The sequence below is a fragment of the Elephantulus edwardii genome, unplaced genomic scaffold, assembly GCF_000299155.1.
Source record: "Elephantulus edwardii isolate Elephantulus edwardi_28Jun2011 unplaced genomic scaffold, EleEdw1.0 scaffold00094, whole genome shotgun sequence".
NCBI classification, from domain to species: Eukaryota; Metazoa; Chordata; class Mammalia; order Macroscelidea; family Macroscelididae; genus Elephantulus; species Elephantulus edwardii.
The window spans coordinates 1,103,694-1,119,513 of NW_006399844.1; the positions used below are offsets into that span (position 1 = coordinate 1,103,694).

Below are 15,820 nucleotides of genomic sequence, written 5' to 3' on the forward strand. Positions count from 1 at the left end.
CACATCCACGGCAGCATCTGTTAGCTGAAATATGTCAATTGGTATACCATCTATTCCTGGAGCCTTATTTTTTGCTATTTCCTTCAAAGCAGCTTAGGTAGATAGTTAAAAAAATATGCAACTTGAACACAGAATCACATGCACGTGAAGAGATGCTCCACATCATTGTTGTTGTTATGTGCCACAGAGTTGCCTGCGACTCATAGTGAGCCTATATACAACAGCCCTAAACCCTGCTCTATCCTGTGCCATTCTTATTGTCTCTGACACACCCACCCCCATTAACCCAGTCACTGAATCAATCCATCTTATTGAGGGTCTTCCTGTCCTGTGCTGTCCCTCCACCCTCCCAAACATGACATCCCTCTCAAAGGATTGGTCCCTCCTTGCAACATGTCCTAAGTATGTCAGATGAAACTTCAGAATCCTTCCTTCCAAGGAGCATCCTGGTTTAACCCTCTCCCGGACAAACCTGTTTGTTCTCCTAGCAGTCCATATTCAATAATCTTCTCCAACACCACGGCTCAAAGGCATGAAATACAAATCAAAACGACAAAGAAATAGCATTTCACAACCAGTAGGATAATGAGGATGTGGTGAAATTGGTACATTACTTGTGGGAATGTTAAATGGTCTAGCATCCTTGAAAAACAGATTTCCTCAAAAACGGATACATAGCATTTTGGCTTTCGGCTCGGAGGAGGCCTCTGTGCAACTTTCTTCGGTCGTCCCGCATCTGGGTTCATCCGACACCAGCCCCCTCCGCCATGCCGCCCAAGTTCGACCCCAACGAGATTAAAGTCGTGTACCTGAGGTGGGGAAGTCGGTGCTATTTCCGCTCTGGCTTCCAAGATCGGCCCCCTGGTCTGTCTCCAAAAAAGGTTGGTGATGACATTGCCAAGGCCACTGGTGACTGGAAGGGACTAAGGATTACAGTGAAACTGACCATTCAGAACAGACAGGCCCAGATTGAAGTGGTACCTTCTGCCTCTGCCCTGATCATCAAAGCCCTAAAGGAACCACCCAGAGACAGAAAGAAGCAGAAAAATATTAAGCACAGTGGAAATATCACTTTTGATGAGATTGTTGGCATTGCCCGGCAGATGCGACACCGGTCTTTAGCCAGAGAACTCTCTGGAACTATTAAAGAGATCCTAGGAACTGCCCAATCTGTGGGCTGCAATGTTGATGGCCGCCACCCTCATGACATCACCAGTGGTGCTGTGGAATGCCCAGCCAGCTAAGGAACTACAGATGAAAACATTTCAATAACGGACCATTTGTTAACCAACCAACCAAACAAACAAACAAACAAAAAAACCCCAAAAACCTGTGTACATAAATTCCTGTTATTCTTATGAAAGCTATGAATTGTAGTGGACTCAATGGTATCTAACAACAATACTATTTTAAGTAAAAAAGTATCAATAGGCCCAAACACATATTTTGAAAGTATTCTCACAATAAATTATTTCAAACATAACAAAAAAAGTTATACATAAATTACTGTGTTGTTATTGTTAGGTGTCATCAAGTTGAATGTGACTCATAGTGACCAATAACCTGTCCTATCCTATGCCATCCTTATCAACTGTGACACACTTGAGCCCACTGCTGCAGTCACTGTGTCTGTCATCTAGGTGAGGATCTTCTATTTCTCTGTGCCTCCCCTTTTCCAAGCATGATATCCCTTTCCAAGGAATATCCCCACCTAGCAACATGGCCAAAGTATGTAAGAGAAAGCTTCACCATCCTTACCTCCAAGGAACACTCTGCCTACGCTTTCCATGAGACATGTCTGTTTCTTCTTTTGGCATTCCATTGGATATGCAGTACTCTTCTCTAACACCGTAACTCAGAGGAATCAATTTTTCTTTTGTCTACAAACTCTCTTATAAATGTACAGAAATGATGTTAATTATAGAACAGAGTTCAGGTCTTTTGTGCAAAGTTTTTTCTCAGTCATATTCAACTCTGCAATGCTTTACCACTGCTAAATAAGACTAGTGCTTTTATAACCTGGAGGAACATTCTTTCACTTTGTACACCAGTCTTTGTCAATGTGCTGTATGAAGTAACCTGGGTTTGCTGTGATGCTGAACCTTGTGCCATGGGGTTATCAAATACCATAATGGTTTCTCATTGTGGACAGTGTTTGGTAGAGCTCCCAGTTGTAAAACAGGTTTGGAAGCAGGATTGGCATCCACTTCCTAAACTACATACCTCTAGAAACTCTATGAACTTGGAGAAACAATGATAGCTATGGGAAGGCATTAAATCTTTTGTTCATAGAGTCACTATGAGTTGACCTCAACTCAACGGCAATCAACAACAACAACATACTTATTCATTGTCCTGTTCTCAGATGCATAGCAAGTGAATGGAAAGACCATAGCCTGTATCAAGCAAACCTTAGTCCTTAAACTGACATCATTGCTCAGTAAATTGAAGACAATTGACATGTCCAGTGCAATATGTCTCTTGATCTCCTCACTGCTGGTACCAAGGGTGTTGGTTGTGGATCCAAGTAAGATGAAGTTATTGACAATGCCAACCCTTTTTCCATCTATCACAATGTTGCTTATTAGCCCAGTGGTGAGGATTTTTGTCTTCTTGATACTGAAATGCAGTCCATATTGGAGGCTGTAGTCTTTGATCTTTTGCAGGAAGCATTTCAAGTCCTCCTCACTTGCAGCAAAGTTGTATCATCTGCATAACACAGGTTGTTGAGGAGTCTTCCTTTGATCCTCATGCCACATTCTTCTTAATAATATACAACTTTTTGAATCATTTGCTCAGCATACAGATTAAATAGGTATGGAGATAGGATATAGCCCTGACACACACCTTTCCTGATTTTAAACCATGCAGTGTTCCCTTTCTCTGTTTGGACAACAGCTTTTTGATCTATGAGCATATTTAAATGTTCTTCCCTTTCTTCTCAAGGTTAGCCAAAATTTGTTATGATTCACACAGTCAAATGCCTTTGTATAGTCAATAAAACCCATTAGATATTATTCTGGTATTCTCTGCTTTTAGCTATCTGACATCAACAAATATGGGTATTTTCTAGTCAGTTGGACATTGTCATGTCAGTGTCAAATCAATATCATGTCTGCATTGTGTCAATATCATGTCATTGTTAAGTCAATGTCAGGTTAAGTCAATGCAATGTTAATGTCAAGTCAGTGCCATATCAGTGTCAAGTCAGTGCGAAGATCATGTCAGTGTCAAGTCAGTGTTATGTCATTGTCAAGCCCATGTCATGTCAATTAATGTGATGTTAATGGAAAAATTATCATATGACCCACCAATTTCACTTCTAGATCTATGCATAAGGGATTTGAAAACATAGGGATATACAAAAATTTGTTTGTTTTTAATATTTATTAGATTTTTTTCATTGTTGCGTATTTTCTTCCTACCCTCCCCAAATATATATAATTTGTATACGAACATTGGTAGCAGTATTATTCATAATAGCCAAAAAAGTAAAAACCATAGAACAGTTAGAGTTGCTTGCTACTATTTCCTAGATTGTTTAACTTTACAGAAACTGAATGCAACGTCTTTCTCCTGTGGAGTGGCTAGTAGCTTTGAACTGCTGACCTTTTGGTTAGCAGCCTAATGCTTAATCAACTGCACTACCAGTACTCATTTTATAAATATTTAAGTGACTGAAATTATAAATAGGAGCCTATCTGATTTCTTCTTAGACGTGGTTAGCCACTGTTTGCAAGAGGCATGGAGATTTATGGCTCTGCTGTGTGTGTAGGGAGCTCTGATGGCCTTGTGGATTGGGACGTACGCTGCCAACTCAAAGGCAGGCAGCTCAAATTCATCCACTGCTCCTCAGGACAAAGGCGGGCGATCTCCTACATGATTTACAGTCTTCAAAAATCTACTCATGGGTCAGCTATGTGTTGATTGTGACTTCACAGCAGTGAGTGAGTGGCTATGTATATATTGTTGGGTTTTGTTTGTAAAATTTTGTTAATACTGTATCTGTATTCATAAGGGATAGCAGTCTGTACTTTCCCCCCCTCGTAACTCCTTTTTTTAAATTTTGGTGTCAAAATTAAATTGGTCTCATAAAATTACTTGCAAGGGATTCTTTCTCTTCAGTTTCCTGAAAGTATATAGAATTGACATTATTTCTTCCTTAAATGTTTGGTAGAATGCATCTAGGAAGCCATATGTTCTTGAAGTAGAAAAGTTTTAAACTACCAATTCAATGTCTTTTTTGTTTTGCCCTGCTTTCTTTGTATTGCTACATGTGGCTTTTGTTTTTTCCTTTGAAAAGAATAAAGGGGTAAGGAGAAGGGACTTCTGGGGTAGTGGGGGAGGGAGACTGCTACAATAGGCAGAACACCAGTTTATGAATGTGATGATTTTTTTTGTCCCTTCTCTTTTGCTTCTTTCTCCTCTCTGTTAACCCTCCAATGTTGATTCTGTCAGTATATAAACTGTTTCTTAGGTCTCTATATTGGTGGTCTTAGAATTATCCTTTTGTGAGTAACTTTATCATTCAGCATAGTTTATTCTAGTTTCATCTGTGTTGTGCAGTAGTTCACAAATTCTAGATCATTTATTTTTGAAGCATAATATTCCATTGTGTGACTGAACCACAGTTTCTTTAACCATTTGTCTGTTGAGGGGCACTTGGGTTGTTTCCAAGGCTTTATTTATATTATGTTGTTGTTTACTGTAGAGTTGGAACCAACCCATAGCTGACCCTCTGGTGGGTTTTCAGAGACAGTTACTCTCATGGGGAGAAGATTTCCCATCCTTCTCCCACAGATAACAATTTATTATGTGTTCTTATGTGCCATCGAATCACCTGCAACTCATAGTGCCCCTATGTACAATAGCTCTGAACCCTGCCCTATCCTGAGCTAGTCTCACTAATTCTGACACATCTAATCCCATTGCCTCAGTGTCAGTCCGTCTCATCTGGGGTCTTCCTCTCCTGCTCTGTCCCTCCACCCTTCCAAGCAAATGTCCTTCTCCAAGGCCTGATCCCTCCTGGCCACATGCTCAAAGTATGTGAGATGGAAGTTTGAAATCCTAGCCACCAAGGAGAAACTTGGTTTCACCCTCTCCAAGACAGACCTGCTTGTTATTTTAGCAGTCCATGGTGTGTCCAATACTCTTCTCCAGCACCACAACTCAAAGGCATTGATTCTTCTGTCACCCCTTGTCATTGTCCAGCTCTTTGATGCATAGCAAGTAATTGCAAAGACTATGGCATGGACCAGGCATACCTTAGTCTCTTGACTGACATAATTGCTTTTACTCCATCGGTTTCACATATTTATTAGTGCATCTGAAAACATAGGTGCATAAAACCACATTCATCCCATGAGAAGTGATCAGATTGTGACATGATTTTAAACTTGATATGATAGCATGTCTGTCACCTTGACATGGTGCGATGCTAATGAACAAAGGTTCATTATGTTTGCTGCCATCATGTGTATGACTCCTTAGAGACCCAGCTTGCTTCTTCTCCAGTGTCTCCCCTTGGAGTTTACCTGATTTTATTACCAGTTTTCATTTGAATCCATTCAGGAATGGGGCAGCTCTGCTTTCATTTCTTGGCCAGAAACATCCTGATCCTGAAAGTCTTATGAGAAGACATGGTGAAGACAACACAATGCCACACTAGGTACAATGGTTGAGGAAAAGAAAGAGCTCTTTTCCAATTTTTTTTTCAGGTGGACACTGGAGTCATTGGTTTGAGACTTCTTTCCCAATCTCATAAATTTTGATATGTTTTCATAGGAGAATAGAATCAGAGAGGTTTTCAAAAGTATTGGAAGTGTTCTGTTTCTTAAGCTGAGACATTAGTGTTCTATTGTTATTATATGCCGTCAAGATGCTTGCGACTCATAACGACCCTGTGTACAACAGCCCTAAACCCTGCTCTGTCCTGTGCCAGTCTCACTGTTTCCGACACACCTACCCCGATTACCCAAGTCATTGAGTTAATCCATCTCAATGAGGGTCTTCCTCTCCTGTGCTGTCCCTCCACTCTCCCAAGCAGGATGGCCTTCTCCAAGGACTGGTCCCTCCTTGCAAGATGTCCAAAGTATGTCGGACGAAGCTTCAGAATCCTTGCCTCCAAGAAGCAGCCTGGTTTATTTATTTTATTGTTATTTTTTATACTTTATATATGTTTTTCCATATTTATATCTTACAAGTATTTTTGGTATATATTCAGTATTTATTGGAAGCAGGAGTGACATCCACTTCGTAAACAACATGCCTCTGGAAACTCTATGAACGTTGATAAATGATGATAGTTATAGAAAGGCTTCAGGCCTTTTTTTCATAGGGTCACTATGTGTCATACTTCATTCAATGGCAATCAATAACAACAACAATTCAGTATTTAACAAGGACCTTTTGTTTTTGAAGTATGAAAGGGAGGTGAGGATGTGATCTACCTGGTGGGTCAAAGACTTTTTTTTTTTTTTTGTATGGTGAGCAAAATTTGTAATTAGAATTAGCCTGCTGGACTCAGTTTAGATGATCCCAATTTTGTTGGCAACATCCAAAGCATCATAGTCAGGAGCAAGTAGAACATAGGCCTTCTTCCCTCCATCAGGCCTAATCACAGTGTTGGCCTTAACCACTCAAAGTCATAGAGCTTCTTTACAGCTTGTTTAATTTGGTGTTTGTTGACCTTGACATCCACAGTGAACACAAGTGTGTTGTTATCTTCTATCTTCTTCATGGCTGACTCAGTGGTCAGGGGAAATTTGATGATGGCATAGTGGTCAAGCTTGTTTCTCCTGGGGCCGCTCTTCCAGGGGTATTTGGGCTTCCTTCAGAGTCTCAGTGTTGTAGGCTGCCGGAAGATGGGTGACTGACGTGCAGATTTTCTTTTTTTTTGGCTGTGGATGTCCTTCAGGTCTGCTTTCTTGGCCTTTAAAGCCTTTGCTTTGGCTTCAGTTTTGGGAGGGGCAGGGGATTCCTTCTTTGCTTTTGGCACCATCTTCGTAGAAAGCAAAGGACTCTTTTGAAATGTGACATTGTGAAATGAAGCAGATAAACTACACAGTAGTAAAAAGATGATGTAGTATAAAGGAGAGATTCTTTTTTATATTGTTTTGTTTTAAATATGGGTAATTACAGAGTAAGTTTTTTGGTTCAAAGAAGAGTCATATGCTTTATAAAAACACATAAGCAGGTGTAAAAGTCACACCCTGATGTGAAAATTGATGTATTTAACAAGATTTTTGCTCTAGAATAACAAAATCTTCTCAGTTTTCAATCTGAGTTCTGTTCTAGTATACACAACAAATTCTTCATTTAGACCTAAAGAATTCCATTCCAAAACTGTATTTAGGTCTGTATTGGCCTAAAAAAATTTCGGATCATATATTAAAATCAGTTACCTACCATGGTTACAACCTTTTAAATGTAATCAAGAAAGAGTAAGATAACATTGAAAGAAATGTCTATCCTTCTTAGCCAGAAAAATAACAATGAAATAAAACTGTTGATAGCAAAACAAACAAATAAAACTGTTACTAGCCAATTTTCTATACCACTCCTAATAGTTTAATGCATCTAACCTAGCCGGCTTTGTTGGTCTAGTGATAAAGAGCTGCACCCTAATCTGAAGGCACATGGTTTGAATCCACCAACGCTGTTCCTCAGGGGAAAATCCACTGGAGGATCAGCTATGGGCCAGTTCCTTCTGGACAGTACCTAACAACAACAAATCGAGATAGGGAGCACTGATGCTTTAGCAGTAAGGAGCTGAACTATTAACCCAAAGGCATGCAGCTCAAGCCCACCATCTGCTTTGCAGAAGAAACATGAACAGTCTCCTCCAGTGCAGTTAACTGCCTCTGAAACCCCCCTGGAAGGTTAATTACAAGTTGGTTTTGACTCAATGGTACAGGTACACAGCAGCCACCTCAGAATGTTTCATGAGACTACCTAATTACTAAGCTAACTCAATTTCTCTATGTATTGAAATTAATTTTAGAGATAAGCAGCATAGTAGAACACATTTGAATAGTGAATTTTTATGTGGTTTATCTGAAGTTTGACATGCCTTGTGAATCATTTTTCCCCTCTGATAGGCTGTGTGGTTCCAGGGGCCGGGGCAGTTGAAGTGGCAATAGCTGAAAGCCTAGCTGCACACAAGCACAGAGTCAAAGGGAGAGCTCGTCTTGGAGTCCAGGCTTTTGCTGAGGCCCTACTCATCATTCCTAAGGTACATCTCCCCTAAAGGCAACTGAACAAGGGGGTAGGCATAAAGGCATCTGATTTCAAATGACCTGTATTATTTAACAGCAGACGAGAGAGTCTGAATCTATTTGAATATTCTCAGATAGTTTTTCTCTTATCTACATGATATTAAAACCAGGATAACTTTTGTACAAATTTAGAGCCCTTGCAGAAGCTTCATGAAGCCAGATTATCCCCTTGCCTCTTCCTCTGAAGCATACTTCTTACAAGTAGCTACATACATTTCCTTCAGAATGGGTCTGTGATCAAGCATGATGGAGAAGTTTGGAACTTGAATTTTTTTAAGTTAGATATCAAAAAAATGATATCCAGAGTTTTGCATTTTAAAGTTGTGAAAGTTAAGGACCTGAGGCTGTTTGTTGTTGTTAGGTGCCATCAACTTGACTACATTTCACAGAAGTGCTCTGAACAGCAGGTGGAAACCAGGCCTGGTCTTGCACCATTGCCACCACCATACTTGCACAAACCCCCACCCTACTTGGGTAGTCACTGTGTTAACTCATTTTATTGAAGGTTTTCTCTGCATAATGCTCTTTTCCAAGGTCTAGCCCCTCCTGAAAACATGCCCAAACTATGTAAGATGAAATCTCACCATCCTTACCTCCAAGGTTCCCTTTGGTTGCACTTTTTCTAAGACAGATTTGCTTATTCTTTTGGCAGTTCGTGATATAGTCAATACTCTTCACCCATACAACCATTAAAAGGCATTAATTCTTTTTTCAGTCTTCTTTTTTCATTGTATAATATTGCGCTGGAGCACCAAGAAGCCAAAGCAAAGGGAAGAAATCAAGATATTAAGGAGTTGGACAGAAGATTCCAGAGGGCAGTACAGGAAGACAAGTAAAGTATACAGTTAAATGTACAAGGAGTTGGAGTCAGAAAGTCAAAAGGGTCAAACTTACTCAGCATTTCTTAATCTGAAGAAACTGAAGAACAAATTCAAACCTTGAGTTGCAATACTTAAGGATGCTTTGGAGAGAATATTAAATGATCCAGAAAGCATTAAAAGAAGATGGAAAGAGTGTACAGAGTTATTATACCAAAAGGAATTGGTGGACACTGAAGAATTCCGTGAAACAATGTATGAGCAAGAGCCTGTGTTGATGAAGGAAGAATTTCAAGCTGCTCTGAAAGAATTGGCAAAAAACAAGTCCCCAGGAATCAATGGCATGCCAATTGAAATATTTCAGCAAACAGACACTGCCCTGGATGTGCTCACTAAGTTGTGCCAAGAAATCTGGAGGACAACTACCTGACCAACTGACTGGAAGAGATCTATATTTGTTCCCATTCCAAAGAAAGGTAACCTGACAGAGTGTGAACATTATCAAACAGTATAATTGATATCACATGGAAGCAAGATTCTATTGAAGATTATCCAAAAATGACTTGGACAGCACATCAACAGAAAACTGCCTGAAGTGCAGGCTGGATCTAGAAGAGGCTATGGCACTAGGGGTATTATAGCTAATGTCAGATGAATCTTGGCTGAAAGTAGACAGTACCAGAGGAATGTCTGTGTTTCATTGACTATGCAAAGGCATTTGACTGTGTGGATCACAACAAACTGTGGCTGACTCTGAGAATAATGGGAATCCTCAAACACTTGATTGTGCTTATGTGAAACCTATACTTGGACCAGGAGGCAGTTGTTAGAACAGAGCAAGGAAAGACTGCATGGTTCAAAATTGGGAAGGGTGTGTGTCAAGGATGTGTCCTATCTCCATATCTTTTCAATCTACATGCAGACAGATTATCTGGAGGCTGGGCTCTATGAGGAGAAGTGTGGCATCAAGATTGGAGGTAGACTTTTCAACAATCTGCATTTTGCAGATGACCCACCCCTCCTTGCTGAAACTAAGAAGGACCTGAAGAGCTTGCTGCAGAAGGTCAAGGACTGTAGCCTTCAATATAAATTGAAGCTCAACATTAAGAAAACAAAGATTCTCACCAGTGGGCCGATTGGCAGCATCATGATAGATGGTAAAGAGATTGAGATTGTTGACAGCTTCAGTTTGCTTGGCTCTACAGTCAACACTCTTGGTACCAGCAGCCAGGAAATTGAAAAGACAAATTGCATTGGGAATGTCTGCTGTCAGAGACCTCTCTAAAGTACTGAAGAGCAACAATGCCAGTCTGGAGACTAAGGTGTGCCTGATACAGGCCATGGTCTTTGCAATTACTTGCTATGCATCAGAGAGCTGGACAATGACTAGGGATGATAGAAGGGGAGTTGATGCCTTTGAGCTGTGGTGCTGGAGAAAAGTCTTGAATATGCCATGGACTGCTAGGAAAAGAAACAGGTTTGTCCTTGAAAGGGTAAAGCCAGGCTGCTCCTTGGAGGCAAGGATTCTGAGGTTTTGTCTGACATGCTTTGGATATGTTGTGAGGTGGGATCAGTCCTTAGAGAGGGACGTCATACTTGGGAGGGTGGAGGGACAGTTCAGGAGAGGAAGACCCTCGATGAGATGGATTGGTTCAGCCACTGGGGAATGGGGATAGGTGTGTTGGAGACAATAAGATTGGCAAGGGATAAAGCAAGGTTTGGGGCTGTTGTACATAGGGTCGCTATGAGTTGCAGGCAACTTGACGGTGCATAACAACATCATCATCAACAACAACAACAATTTTCACATGTATGTGAAACAATTGAAGATACTACAGCTTAAGTCATGCACGCCTTAGTCTTCAGACTGTCATTTTGCTCCTCAAGACTTTAAAGAGGTCCTTGACAGCAGCCTAGCCCAATGCAACAGGTTTTTTGCTTTCTTCACTGCTGCTATTAAGCCTTCTGATTGTGGATTGAAGAAAAATTAAATCATTGACAACTTCAATCTTTTGTCCACCTATCAGGATGTTGCTATTTGGTCTGATGGTGAGAGTTTTTGTTTTCTTAATATTGAGATGTAATCCACTTTGAGGTCTATAGACTTGGATCTTTTTCAGGCTGTTTGTCGTTGAGTGCTATCAAGTCAGAACCTACCATAGCTGACCTTCCAGTGGATTTTCAGAGGCTCTAAATTGTAGAGGAGGATATTGCTCATCTTTCTCCCACATCATGCTCGTTAGCACTCCCAGATACCAGCTTGGGTTTGTCATTGTCATTCTAATTCCTATAGAAAGGAGAGAAACCAGATTTTTCCATGTAACAACAAGGTAGAAAAAGAAAGTTCTTTGCTTCTTTGCTTAAAAAGTACAGGACAGAAAAGTACAATCCCTCTTTTCTTTGATTATGAACTACTAAAAACTATAGGAAAAAAGATGGAAAATATGCAATTACCTGAATTAAAATATTAATAATTCCAGCAAAGGCTCCTGTCTTGGATAATTGATAATTTGATAATTCTTCAGAATATCCATAATTTGTAGACTCTTTATAATTAGATCTCTTTTCTTACTAAGGAATGATCCTATGCTTGACACAAATTGGTAAACACAGTACATTGGTAGTACCCTTTTCCTCATCAAGTTTGGGATCACTTGGAATATGAAGCTGTTTTAGAGCATGGATACCTTCATCCACAAGTCATGGCTCTCCTCAGGGAGAAGAGAGGCACAAAGGTGCTGCAGATGTTTTGTTGACTATGCAGAGGGACTTGAGTCTGTGGGTCATAACAAACTGTGGTCAACATTGAGAAGAATGGGAATCCCAGAACACTTACTTATGAGAAGCCTATACCTTGACCAAGAGACTGTCATGGGAACAGAACTAGGGAATGGTGGTGGTGGTGGTGGTTGCCGTCGAGTCAAGCATGACTCATGGCAACCCTATGAATAAAAGACCTGAAGCCTTTCTATAACTATTCCTGTTTTTCAAAGTTCATAGAGTTTCCAGAAGTATGTTGTTTAGGAAGTGGATGCCACTCCTGCTTCCAAACCTGTCTTAAACTGGGAGCTCCACCGAACACTGTCCGCCATGGGTAACCGTTATGGCGTTTGACACCACAGTGGCACAAGGTTCAGCATCACAGCAACTAAATAGTTAAAATAATATTTTGATTTAGGTTAAGAATGAAATTCTTCAAAACAAGAATACTATAATTAGCATGTTATTAATGTGTTTTCTGAAAATGAGCAAGTAGTGTCTTCTTTTTTATGTTTGATACTCAAGTATTTATGTATAGATATTCCACACAGAATATTGATTATTCTTTTTGTTCCTAAAGGCTCTTGCTCAGAATGCTGGTTACGACGAGCAGGAAACACTATTAAAAGTTCAGGCTGAGCATTCAGAATCAAAACAACTTGTTGGCATAGATTTGAATACAGGTAAGAAAGAAGAAAAATTAGCTACTTAATAAAGAAAGGGATTTTGTAAGAAGAGTGAGGGTTTAGGTGATTCTAATATTTACATTTCTAATATTTTCAGTTTACTCTTGAACTTCTTAAAAGAAAATATTAATTTAAGAAATAGGTATTGACTGCTTATTATTTGACTCTTTGAATTTAACATAGAACAAAAAAGACAAAAATCCTGCGAATTTCTATTCTAGTGGGAAAAGACAGGCGATAAACGATGGGCTTCGTAAATAAGTACCATTAACATTGTAGAGAATAGCAAATGCTATGGAAAAAAAATATAAAAGTATGGTATAAGGGTATGCACACCCCTGTTTGTAGCAGCATTATCATAGTAGTGAAGAGTTGGAAGCCACCCGTGTGTCCATCAATGAATGAATGGAGAAACTGTGGTGTATCCACACAATGGAGCATTTTGCAACACTGAAAAACACTGGAGATCTCAATAAACACTGTGAGATGGACAGATGGACGAGTCTAGAGGACATGATGCTGAGCGAGTTAACTCAGTCCCAAAGGGGCAAGTGTAGTATAAGACCACTGTGATAAAATCACAAAGATTAAGGAGTGGTGGAGGTGGAGGTGGGAGGTGTGGAGAACAGGCAGATAAGGAATACAGCACTGGAGTTGCTGAAGAGAAGGTAATTCTGAAAAGAATGGCCAATAAGACAATATGAGTAATGCAGCTAACAAGCTGGTACAGGGCATGCATTGGGACGGAAGGGGGAGAGAAGAGGAATGAATCTATATAAATGAGTGAGGGAATAGCCAATTTCTTTGTAAACTTGCATTCAAATCACAATTTAAAAAAGAGTAGTGTAAGGATGATCATGAATGCTAGCACAGGAGGGCAGGGATTGAGTTGCTATTTTAGAGAGTGGTCCAGGCAGACCTCACTGAGAAGATGATAAACTCAAAACTCATTGCTTTAGTCATAATTATGATGATTAAGAAATGATGAAGTAAGTTAGCTGGTGGTTCTCTGGGGAAAGAGTGTGCTAGAGAGAGGGAACTCAAGCTCATTCACTGCCATCGAATCACTGCTGACCCACAGTGATGCTCCATCAGGTTTCCAAGGCTGTAAATTAAAATGAGAAGGGACCTTCCGCTCTCTCTCCCTCAGAGGTTCTAGTGAATTCAAACTGCCAGAGACATGCAGCCTTTGGATTAGGTGTCCAACTTGCTCTGGACTAGCCACCAGGGCTACTTAGGGAAAGGGGACAGAAAGTCATTGGAAAAGTGGGACTGGATGTTTTTGACAAGGGGAAGGGATGGGAGAGGCAACAGAGGGTCGAATTACATGGGACAGCATGTGAGCCCAGGTAAGGCCTTTGACTTTGACTCTGGTGGAATAGGGAGGTATTTGAAACAGAGTTGTGACATGATCTAGTTATGCTTCAGAGGATCTCTGCCTGCTCTGTGGTAAGACATCAACTGAGCATCTAAAAGGTTTGAGTTGCTATTTACTGGGTTGGAGAAGATTATAGGTTCTTGCAAGGAATGTCAGCATTCAATTTTGGCTAAGTTAAAGTGTCGGTAGTTTTCACTAAGTAAACTATGTAGTTGGATATATGAATCTGCAGCTGACGAAGGATCTGAGCAGGAGAGAAAAAAAACTCAAGAATGTCAGAACACAGGTGATTTAAATCTAGAAGAACAGCTTAGATCATTCATGGAGTGAGTACAGACAGAGGAGAGCAGTCCAGAAATGAGTGGGTTCTTCACATTAGGAACTCAGGGAAGAAGACAGCAACCCACAAAGTATATGAAGGAGTCCCTAGTGCAAAAGAGAGACAACAGGAGAGCGTGGTATCCTCTAAGACAAGGGAAGAAAAAGGAGTCAGGAAATGGGACCAACACTGGCCAATGTTAGGGATGTGTGAGGACTGAGACTTGGCACTGGATTAAGGAATATGAAGTCACTGATGAGCTTTGCATTAGTTGTTTTGGTGGTGTATTAAAAATGCTATTAGAGTATAACAGCAAATATTAGGGGGATGTATCAAGATTGTAGCATTCAAATAATTTGTTTTTACTTTGCAGGTAAACCAATGGTAGCAGCAGATGCAGGAATTTGGGATAATTACTGTGTGAAAAAACAACTTCTTCACTCTTGGTAAGTCTATATTAATATGAAGAGAAAATAAAGCCTTTAGGGACATAATTGAGAATATTAAAATTTTTCATTACTTTTGTTACCTTAAGAGTGGAAAAGCCTGTAAAATGTATGAAATTTTGATCCAGTTAAGAAGATAAGCTTTTGTCATTTTATAAATCCTTTTCTATTTTGTTGTTATATACCATTGAGTCAGAACTGACTCATAGCCGAACCTCCAGTGAATTTTCAGAGGTAGTAAATTGCACTGGAGGAGATTGCCTATCATTCTCCTAAAAACAGTTGGTGGATTTGAACTGCTTGCTTTTGGGTTGACAGAACAACTCCTTACTGCTAAGACACCAGAGCTTCCTTTTTTATATTCTAGTTCTGGTGGCCCAGAAATATGAAACTGCACTGCATTCCCAAAGGCATGTGGTTTGAATCCACCAGCTGCTCCAATGGAGAAAGATGGGAAATCTCCTCCCATGCACTTTACTGCCTCTGAAAACCTGCTGAATGGTCAGCAATGGGTCAGTTCTGATCAACAGCAAACAACAACATTATAAGGAGTGGCCTAGTACATAAGAAGTTCTACTGGCAACTCAGATTTAGGCAGTTCAAATTCACTAGCTGCCCCACGGGAGAAAAATGGACAGTCCTCTCCCATGTGATTTTGAGCCTCTGAAAACCTGTCAGAGGGTCAGTTATAATGAATTCCAACTCATTGACAGTGAGTGAATGAGGGGTTATTTTATTGCTTATTTGGTAAGGGTGGGGAGACAGAGAAACTTTAGGCCCTTAGTGGGGGAAAAAAATCAAGTGAAAGAGTAATGAGCTCAGTTTTCCTGGAATATGAAATCAAGCTTCCACTTTATCAGTAAAGTGGTTGAAATTATAACATAGGAGGCGATCCTTGTAAATATAATAACTTTGTCTCATAAAATAGCATACTATAATCTTTGAAGAGCAAAGCACCTTTCAGAGTGGGTAGGTGGACTTTCCTCATCTTCTTGTCTTTTTCTCAGCACAGTGATCGCCACCAACATTCTCCTGGTTGATGAAATTATACGAGCTGGAATGTCTTCTCTCAAAGGGTGACTTAATAAAAAACCAACTCCTTTGCAAGGGAAGCTAAGATGTAACACATCTGGCATC

General features: G+C 40.1%; 1 protein-coding gene across 1 annotated transcript in view; it reads left to right on the top strand.

Moving 5' to 3' along the window:
- Nucleotides 1–15,763, top strand: part of CCT6B (chaperonin containing TCP1, subunit 6B (zeta 2)) — a 38,228-nt gene extending 22,465 nt beyond the window's left edge. The window contains exons 9-12 of the mRNA XM_006891057.1: nucleotides 8,062–8,233; nucleotides 12,435–12,537; nucleotides 14,611–14,683; nucleotides 15,691–15,763. Coding sequence (XP_006891119.1) covers nucleotides 8,062–8,233; nucleotides 12,435–12,537; nucleotides 14,611–14,683; nucleotides 15,691–15,763 — 421 coding nt within the window. The remainder of the gene's footprint in view (nucleotides 1–8,061; nucleotides 8,234–12,434; nucleotides 12,538–14,610; nucleotides 14,684–15,690) is intronic.
- The last annotated feature ends 57 nt before the right edge of the window (nucleotides 15,764–15,820 follow it).